The sequence below is a fragment of the Pollicipes pollicipes genome, unplaced genomic scaffold, assembly GCF_011947565.3.
Source record: "Pollicipes pollicipes isolate AB1234 unplaced genomic scaffold, Ppol_2.1 Scaffold_6052;HRSCAF=7182_pilon_pilon_pilon, whole genome shotgun sequence".
NCBI lineage: Eukaryota > Metazoa > Arthropoda > Thecostraca > Pollicipedomorpha > Pollicipedidae > Pollicipes > Pollicipes pollicipes.
This window is the reverse complement of record NW_023596805.1, coordinates 6458055-6468054: the sequence shown is the minus strand read 5'-3', so window position 1 is coordinate 6468054 and position 10000 is coordinate 6458055. Positions and strand designations below refer to the sequence as shown.

The 10000-nt window shown below is 57.5% G+C and overlaps 1 protein-coding gene across 1 annotated transcript; it reads left to right on the top strand.

Annotated features, from left to right (window-relative positions):
- The first annotated feature begins 3557 nt into the window (after positions 1-3557).
- On the top strand, positions 3558-9908 carry LOC119104734 (prolyl 4-hydroxylase subunit alpha-2-like). The gene is made up of 7 exons (XM_037228452.1): positions 3558-3646; positions 4647-4798; positions 5496-5615; positions 6964-7066; positions 7865-8057; positions 9151-9257; positions 9875-9908. The coding sequence occupies exons 2-7, from the start codon at positions 4651-4653 to the stop codon at positions 9906-9908; spliced, it is 705 nt and encodes a 234-aa protein (XP_037084347.1). The 5' UTR covers positions 3558-3646; positions 4647-4650.
- The last annotated feature ends 92 nt before the right edge of the window (positions 9909-10000 follow it).

The window sequence follows — 10000 nt, the reverse complement described above, 5'->3', positions numbered from 1 at the left end:
GTGGGGTGCCTGTTCTGTCTCGGCACGCATCCCACAGAATTGGGATGTGTGTCAAGACAAGACATGGCATGCTCCCGGATGCGAGTCATGAGGTGTATCGTCTTGACACGACGACGAAGTAAGAGGTGCCGTATGTCGTATGCCGCATGAGTCGTATGTCTTATATACGTCGTCGACGTGTCTTAGGACGTCGGCGACATAGCAAAGAGACGTCCTGATGGTATGTCAACACCTATATAAGCGTTGGAAATCGATCATTTCTCAATGGCCTCCCCCCCTCCCCCACACACTCACACACTGTTGCACAACAGTGTGTGGAGATGGAAATGCGTTTCGACTCCGACGTCGGAGTCGAGCCACGGCAAACCAGGGCAAACCACGCCAAACCACCGCAAACCACGGCAAACCACGGCAAACCATCGCAGACCGGTCCGCTTCGGCACCCGGACTAATCGGTCCGCCGTCGGTCCATGCTAACGGACCGGTGGCCCGCGGCGGCTGCGCACCGCACGCACAGCGCGTGCGGCCAGCCATAGTGCGTGCGGTCGACCGACCGGCTGTGGTAAACCGGTGCAGCCACCGCTCGGATTCTCCACCGGACGCGGCGCGCGTAGCCGGCCGCGACCGGGACGGGCTGCCTGGAAACGGGGCTTCTAATGGCCCAGCCCGCTGACGGAGGGGCCTTGTGAGCTGGGCCTCCAATGGTCCAGCCGACGGGCCCAGGGGCCCTGTGAGCTGGGTCTCTGACGGCCCCAAAGTGGTTCACGGATGTCTCGGATGCGTCCGGCACAATCTCACCGCACCTCCGGTATCCGCGGTGCTGTCCGTGTCACTCACGGCATGCTTAAAGGCGGAGGGCGAGCGACTCTTGACCACACTGGCTGGCAACCGGCCCTACCGAGATGAAGCTGGGTAGCAGAAACTCCTCCGCAAGCTCGTTTTCCGACACCACGGCAGCCCCAGCCGGCCTGCTTCGGTGGGGCGAGTGGCATAGTGGACCGAGGACCTGTAGGTCAACATGGCGCGCAGTGTGCGCTGAACTTGAACCTTTGACAGGTTTTTGTGCGGTCGATTGTTGGTCTCGCCTCCTCAGAACTGAAAAAAATAAACATGAGAAAATACGTGGGCATTGATCAGAAGTTTTAAAATGTCCCGAATGAAGTGATACCGCAGGCGAAAGAGAGATTAGAATTGCATTGCGCAGGGCCCCAAAAAGTATTCGCGCCATGTATCCACAGTGAAATCGCTTGTAATTGTAGTAAAAATAATGACACCGCATGTATATATTTTGTGGCATGCTTATTCTCAGGCTTACATTCTGTTCCTCCTCCGGACAAACGGGGCTTAGCGGTGGTGCCGTACGCTAGTTGTCATGAGGCCGCTAGATGTCAGTGATCAGCACACAGTCAGCTGATATCCAAACAAAACTTCCGGGTCGTTCTCACCGCATTCGTAATTTCGCCAGGAGGGTTGCAGGTGGTGGGTGCGTGAGTGTGGGTGGGGGTGAGAACGTTAACGGCCTTGGAAAATTCTGGTGCGTGGGGTGAGGAGATTGACGAAACGAGCCATACTTGATTAGCCATTTGTAACGTAAACGGGTTTTACCATTATGTTTTAAGCCCTCGCGTGGTCGCTTGCGTTGAGCGACAAAACCAAGGAATCATTTTGTAAGCATTATCACATGGCTTTTGTTTTGTGCCAAAGAAGTGCCAAATCGCTGTGAGGTGAGTTAAGTGCAGTGTTTGTGAGATCTGGATGCATAGGCCGAAGTGTTTGTGCACCTGTAAAAATTGGGTTTGCTGTTGGGGACCACAAGCTGAGTTTTGCTAAGTTTTTTTGGTTGCAGGAAGCAGACAGCATGCTCTCTGTTAAATCAAATTTCTTTCTGTGATGCCATCATGAGTCCTAAGATATTAAGGGAATTGTATCATTGTTATGTTGTGATAGCTGGTTTGTGAGGTGAAATTGGAAGTTAATTGCAATTGTACTCACTTGGGAGGAGCTGGTTGTCTATGTTTTAGGCACACAGTCAGGCATTTAGCACTGTTAAAAATTTGAAGCACTGGGCTGTAAGGCTTTGAGTAGTGCCTCCCTTTGCTGTTGCTGACTGATTTTGAGGATGTGTGAGGTTCTGATAGAACAGCAGCAGTTTGCTGATCAAAATTGAGGAGCTTATACCAGCTTATGACATAAACCTGCACCAAATTTTTTTGGGATTCTGGCTGCCAAACTACTAAAATGATCAGGAATCTGCTAAATGGCATTGAACAACAAAGTCCAGCTATCTGTGCTGTTATGACACTTGTGGCCTGCTGCTACCACGGAGCATGCAGAAATATGGAAGAACATGCAGATGTATACATGTCCATTCACATGTCTAAATTTCATTGCACTGGTATGCAATACATGTGGTATGTCAGAGAAGCAGCCTATCCAACTATTGCACTGGACAATGCTTTGCCAGTTGTGTATCAGAATGGATATGGGTGCCAATCACAACACCTCCTGAAGTCTGAGTTTTCTAAAATTTGAAAATCCGCTGACACACATGCTACTGCTGCAAAGATGACCTTAATCCAGTGTTGTGCCTCTCAGAGGTGTATGAGGTTGCATGTGTTGCAAACCATTTGAAGGCCTAAACCATGCACAGGTTTATGTGATGTTAAATATCTTTATTGCAGCTCCTGCCATCTATTGGTCTTAAGTGATGACATGACAAATGTTGACAGGCTGGACATGCATAAAGACAATTGTATTTTAATAGTTTGGAATGTTTGTGTGGGCTTCCAAGGGCTTCTGGCCGCATTCACCAGCTCTTGGTGTCATGTGATGACACTTGCTTCCACCATCATTTTGTCCGTGATCATTTTGCTGGTCCCCCCCCCCCCCCCCCCCCAGCAATGGTGTGGCACTGATTCGGTATGCAAGACGAATCCGAGCCCCAGTGTGGCGTGTCTGCTTCGCTGGCACTTCCCAACCGCCGTGAACAGTCGCATGCATTGCCAGGCAACCAAGGCAGATCATTGGTGCCACCTGTCCATGCCTGGAATGGTGGTGCAGGCTTGATGTCTGATAAAATGTGCAAGGAAAGGAAAGTGTTGAAGATTATGCTGTTCGTCACATGCTGCTCATCAATCACTCAAGTGGCGAGCACTTTGGTGTTATGGTTTAATGCCAGCTGGCTGAGGTTGGATTATCATGGATAGCATGCAATGAGACTGAGGAATGCTGTTGACTCAAGCGCCTGGCACAGCCACTCACGCACGACACAACGAGGAGCGCGTTCGTCGTGGCCCTCAGGATGCACTTGCTGCTGCCTCTGCTGGTGCCGCTGCCGTCCTTGCTGGCGTCCTACTCTGATCTCGTGACTGGCGCCGACACGCCTTGCCCCTTCAGGATGTATTATCGTCTTCTGCTGCCGCTGTCGCTGTATAAGGCTATTCCCTGGCGCTGACACTCCTTCCCCGTCAGGATGTATCACATCGTCTTCTGCTGCCGCTGCTACTGTCGCTGTCGCTGTGCCGCGCCGAGCTGTTTCACGGCGCTGGTCGACATGGAGCACCTGGCCTACACGGAGCGGGAGCTGATTGGCATGCTGGACCGCGTCATCCAGGCTGAGGGAGCGCAAGATCCAGACTCTGAAGAAGTGAGTGGCACAACTGGGACCAGTGCGGAGGGTCGCGGCTGGGGGGGCCCGAGGTGCGGGGTTCGATTCCCCGCGGTGGCCGCCCTTCCTGCCAGGGCAGGAGGAGGCAGGCGGGCCCGTGACCTCAGCAGCTAGGTTGTGTCGTGAAGCCGTGAGGACGGACGGACCGAGGGAGGGGGGGGGGAGGGGGGACCACCCTCAGTGACGGGGGTAGCGTCGAGGTGAGATACGGAAGTGGGCGGCGTCGCACAGTCTGTATGGGCTTTCGCGCCGCCTTAATGCCCGGCGGCCGGGGTGCGGAGTCATTCCAGAGGCGGACCCGCGGGCGTGCAGCGTCTGTCTGTGTGGTAGAGCTTGGGGGGGGGGGGGGGGGACCGGCTGCGAGCGAGGAGTTGTCGGAGACCGCTGTCTGTCGGTTGTGCTGTTAGGTGGTATGGGACACGGGAATCATAGCGGTCGAAGTGTGCTGCTTTCAATCGTCGAAAAGTATAGGTGCGTGTGTGAGCGCGGTTACAAGGCGTGCACCTGGCTTGCCAGAATTGGTCATGGCGGGTCAAGGGGTCATACCTAGAAGTGGCGCTGTCGCGCGTCCCTGCACACGTGGCGGGCTTGGTGGAGTCTGTGGCTCGTCTCACTGGTATCGCTGTCGTCCTTGCTCACGTAGCGGCCCTGAGTGGAGGCTGTGGCTCGTTCTCACCAGGATCGCTGCGTCTAGCGTGGCGGGACACCAGCATCGATTGTACGTTGTGTGCTGAACTGCTGTGCAATGCGCGGCGGCAGTTAATGGCGCGACAGTTTCGTGATGTAAGCAAGCCCATGCGGTGCTACCGCGGTCGTCTGTCAGCCCGATGTCGCCGACAGCTGCTGTAGTCCCGTCCGGTGACAAGATCCGTGTACAATCACACAATGATCGGACGGTACGATCGTACGCAACGGCCACATTGTCCACGTTGCTGGGCGCCGCACAACGGCAACTCCGACCTCGGCGCGCGGCCCGCAGGTACATGGAGGCGTACGAGCGCGTCAACCGCGAGCTGGTGGAGAACACCGAGGCGTTCCTGCACAACCCGGTGAACGCGTACCTGGTGGTCAAACGCCTCACCGCCGACTGGAAGAAGGTCGAGGGCGTCATCACGGAGAACGTCGGCGCCCGTGAGTCCCCCTACGGCGGGTCAGACTTTCTGGCACGATGTGCGCTGTTCGGGGTTGTCCGTCGGCCTCGGTGCATTGAGAAGTCTGTGGTCCGTACCCCGGCCGCTGCCAGACGCCTGGTGCTCCGCCAGTCATGTCCAGGGTCCCTACCTCAGCTATGGCTATGTTATATGCTCCGCATCGTCTTGTCGATGGCCTAATATCCCTGCTGAGCCGTTGTACTTCGGCTCACGTACACGCTCCAATTCCCGTAAAAGCATTCCGCCGACATCCCCGTGCGACGTTTTGGTTATTCCTTTGATGCGGTGTCGTGCTGCACGTAGCAGCATGACATTATTTAGCAGCTCATCCCGGCTCGGTGTTGGGGACAGCGACGCTCTTCACTTGTCTGGAACGTGTGGCGCGATCTGTCTGCAGCGTGCGGGTGGGTCTGACGTGTGTGACGCTGAGGGTTCTCGTCGCCAGCACGGTGTCATTGTGACCCCTGTGACCCGACCTGCGTGACCGTTGCCCAGGTCCCTAATTGTTGTGACCCTGTGCCCCGTTGACAGAGCACGTGGCTTCCCGCCTTTCTCCTGTCACCTGTGGCCGTTTACGACGGCTATCTAACCTGGGCGGTTGTATCTCGCTAATCGGAAGTCTGTGATCCCTGTACTCGCCGTCGCTGTGGTGATGACCTCCGCGCCTGGGCCGGCAGAGTTTGTGGAGAACATCACGCAAGTGTCGGACCATCTCCGAATCCCCGACGACGAGGACCTGACCGGCGCGGCTATGGCTTTGATCCGCCTCCAGGATACGTACCGGCTCAACACGGCCGGTGAGTGGGAGCCGGCCGCGGCGGCTCTGGCTGCGGTCCAGCGCTGGTGCTGGCTCAGCACGGCGGCTGGGTGCGATGCCGCCCTCCGAATTCGGCTCTTGTGTGGTGCACAGACGGAGGACTCGAGAGTCAGCAGCGGAGTGCATCGTAAAGCTTCAATGACGATGAGGACTTGAGCGCTGGAAGGATGTGTGACAGAGATGATGTACATTGAACGGAGTATTCGCGCGACACGCATGTCTGTGATTTTGAATAACTTACGGTAGGTAGGCAATCTCACGGTGGCTGTGCTGGTGGCTGCATGCTTTCAGCTAGCTGGGGCCAATGCCAGAAGACGCGGACGCAATTCTACCGTGTTGAGAGTCGTGTAGCTTTCTTTACATATCCACGTTTGTCGTCCCATTCAAGGTTTGGGAAGAGCTTTCGCGAGGCGTCGTTTCCGGTGCGTTACTGTAGGATTGGCTAACCTCCGTGGTATCTCCCCCCATGCCGGCATGTCGTCCAGCGATGTTGATCGCTCTTTGGAGCCGGGTGGGCAGGGTTTCGCCCCCACGCGGGACGGTGGCTGTTCTGGGAAGTGGGGGCGTGACCTTCCAGCGCGACTGGGCGTGGGTGCCCTCGGAGCCCAGCCCGGTCTCGGGAGATGGCGATCACCTGCTGGCTGCGTGCGGCCTGGTTGTGGACGGTTCGTGTGGAGGGGTGGTGATACGTAGTCGGACCCCTCTCAGCTCTGTGTCCCCGCAGAGCGTGGCGAGGACTCGCGAGTGCTTCTCAGAAGTCCCGTGTGGGCTTGAGTCTGACTTGACCCATGCGCCGAAACCGAGCCGTTGCGGCGATGCGAAGCGTATGGCAACTTCACCAACGACGACAATTACAGACAGCCCACTAACCTCGGCGAACTGCAATGGAATGACCGCGAGGCTATAACAGCGATCCAAAATGCGCACAATAGTAGCGCGGGAACAAATGTGTGTAATGCCGGCGCGCCACGCCCAACGCACGTTCCGCTCAGCTGCGCCGTCGCCTGGCGCTTCCTCATGGGCTACAGCCCCGCATGGACGGCGCGCCGTTTGCAAACCAGGTGGCGCGTAGTGCGAAGGATAAGTCGCAACCCGCGGCAATTTTCTTGTCGTTTCGGCATTGCGCGGTGCTTACGGTGCGCGGTGCTCCCTCCGGGCTCTTTCGGCGTCGGATGCTCGCAATACGTAGGCGTTAGCCGCCTTTAAGCCAGTGCACAAATAGCGAATCGGCGACTGGCAGCGCCGACAGCGGTGCCTGGCGCCGCCTGACGCCGGCGCGCTCGACAGCCGTGCACGGGATCCCCCTCTGACGCCGCTCCCGTGCGCAGACATCGCCAGCGGTGACATCCGGGGCTCGCGGCTGAAGCGGCAGCTCACCGCCGGCGACTGCTTCGAGCTGGGACGCCAGAGCTACAACAACGCCGACTTCAAGTGGGTGGCGCTGCTGGAGGCGAGGGGGCTGGCCCAGGGGGTAGGAACGACAGCAGAACGGCTCGGGTGGGGGTGTGGTGGGGGAGCGGGAGGGTTGGGGGTTGGGGGGCAGGAATGACAGTAAGACGGCAGCGGCTGCTACTGAGGTGTGACGATAAATGGACTTGTGGAGTGTGAGGCAGTGGACGTGCGGGGTGTAAGGCAGTGGACGTGTGGAGGATGAGGCAGCGAACGTGTGGAGGATGAGGCAGCGGACGTGTGGAGGGTGAGGCAGCCTGACATGGTGGCAAGTGTAAGAGGCATTGGACGTGTTGCAGTGATAAAGCAGTGACGTGTTGGACAGTGGTAAGGCAGTGGACGTGTGCAGTGTAAGGCAGTGGACGTGTGGAGTGTGGGTCAGTGGACATGTGAAGTGTAGGGCAGTGGACATGTGAAGGATGAGGCGGCGGACGTGTGGAGTGTAGGGTAGTGGACGTGTGGAGTGTAGGGCAGTGGACGTGTGCAGTGTGGAGCAGTGGACGTGTGGACGCTCTAGAGGGGCGGCAGATGACCTAGCCGGTGACCGAGCACGTGCGGCTCTGACTGACGCGATGTCCGAGGCTGTGGCCGTTACGGGGCCGGCCGTCCGACGAGGAGGCAATGTTCACCGACCCACGACCCACCCTCTATACACTCCACCGGCTGAACGACTGACCTCCCCACCGGCTACGAGCACACGGAAACGCCAACCACGCAGAAAGTCCCCTCAACCGGGATTCGAACCCGTCTCTCCCTCTGACGGCGCCGCGTACGCTCCAGACACACCGCCCTCTGGATGGAGGAGGCCTGGAAGATCTGGCGCCAGGAGCAGGAGCGCACGGCGCCGCTGGGCGACATCCTGGAGTACCTGGCCTTCAGCATCTACAAGATGGGCGACATCCAGCGCGCTCTCAGTCTGACCAACCAGCTGCTGGACGAGGAGCCCGGCCATCCGCGAGGTGTCGGCAACAAGGTGAGGGAGGCCGGGCCGGGCCTCGGACGCAGTGGTGTGTGGTGGGCGGCGCCCCGGCCCAACAGATGACGCGCGCTGGGTTTCAGGGCGGGGTCTGGAGGTTGACGTGTGTTGGTGTGTTGGTGATACATAGGTCGCGTGTTGTGTGAAATGATCGGTACTGGTCGAAAGCGTGTGATCCAATAGCCTGTGTCGTGGTGCGCTGGTGGTCGTCGGTTGTCGTTTGCGTTTGCTGAAGCTGAATGGGCTCTCTGAGCGCAACCGAGCGCTCGCCGCGTGATCTCTTAGCGAAGATTTGTGACACGCTTCATCTTTTCCCCATCCGAGCCAACGGCTTCGTTAAACAGAATGGTTCATTACAAAAGCTACCATTCGGGTGCAAGTTCTTGGCAGATTTCGCTGTCAGTGTCTTCTCCTCAGCCATCCCGGATATGAAGGGATGCCACCTGTTCGCTGTTTTTGCTTACTTAACGCAAATCGGGCATTGCCATCGTCTCCCAGTACCCCCTCCCCCCTCAGTGGCTTCTATCATTGTGACGTACTGGATTAAAGCGACGGCAGTTCAGTGTTCCAATGATCGGCCGACTTGGGTGGCAGGGATGCCGATATTTTTCATGCTATAACACCCGGATTCGGGCTCGCTGCCTGTTACCACTCCCCTTGCTCAAAATCGTCAATCAGCATCGAACCGGGTGGCTGTCAAACCAGTATCTATGCGTCTCAGGCTTGACAAACGGGCTGCGTAGGTCGGGTGTCTGGAGCGGGTCAAAGGGCAGCAGATCAAACGCAACGAATCGCATGCGAGGACCGCCGGAGAGCCAGGATTCTGGCAGCATGGATGTATGTTTACATCTCGTACACACTACTGGATGAATTTTTAGACGGGCGGCAGCTGAATGCCGTCATGGTACCGTCGCAATGTCCTCAGCTCGTAGGTGTGCAAGGGCGTCACTGAACTACAGCGCTCCACCCTGCCCGTCCTCAGACCGTCTTGTACGGCCCCAGTACGGCACTAGCATGGCCCCAGCATGGCTGCAGTACCGCTCCGCATGGCCCCAGCAGCCTTTCGTGACGGCGCCCTTTTGTTCGGCAGGCCTACTACGAGCAGGAGCTGTCTAAGGCGAAACGAGGTCAAGCGGCAGAGGAAGGGGGAGACCGGCGAGCCCGAGGACCTGGAGCAGAACATCGCCAAGGTACGTGGTCAGCACACAGAGGAGGCGCGTCCCGCCGCAGCCGCGCGCGTTCCACTGGGGCGTTCATGCTTAGACTTGGCCCGGCGGCCAGCTTCAGCGGCAGCTCTCCTGATGTTTAACAATGATAACACGTCATGCAAGGTGTGCATCTTTTCATGATGAGCTCGGTTGGTGCCGGTTGGCTTTCTTTCTCTGGCTCCCTGCATTTGTTGGTTGATCTGTGAACAATTCGTGATGCGATTGGCCCATCAATTTAGTTAATGCTCTCGCCTGGTTTTCGTCAGTGATACCTCATACAGTGTCGGATCAGAAACAGAAGCGATGTAAATCATATTGTTCAAGATAATCACATCCTTCGAATCCGCTGATCATCTTACCTAGCTGGCGTGCTTCAAAGGACAAATCGCTGAAGTTTGTGTGCGCCTCCCCCGGCTGCCTGCCGTCTTTTGTCACGAAGTCCAGCGAAACACCGGTCCACTCTCCACAGCGCCCTTGTCATGTCTATCTGTCCCGATTCTCTGCACGCTTCTGATCGGCCGCCCTGTCCTCAGCCTGCTTCCTCACATTCCTCCCTGTCCGCTCCTGCCTCTCAAAGCCCCGCCATGCACTTTGCTGCCCTCACAGTCCGTCGTCTGATCTGTACTCGATCCCGATCTGACTCGGTTCGAACCCACAGGCTTGGTGGCTCCCGCCTGACGCCGTGTGACCCCCGCCTGCCGCCCCTGTGACTCCGCCTGACACCCGTGTGAC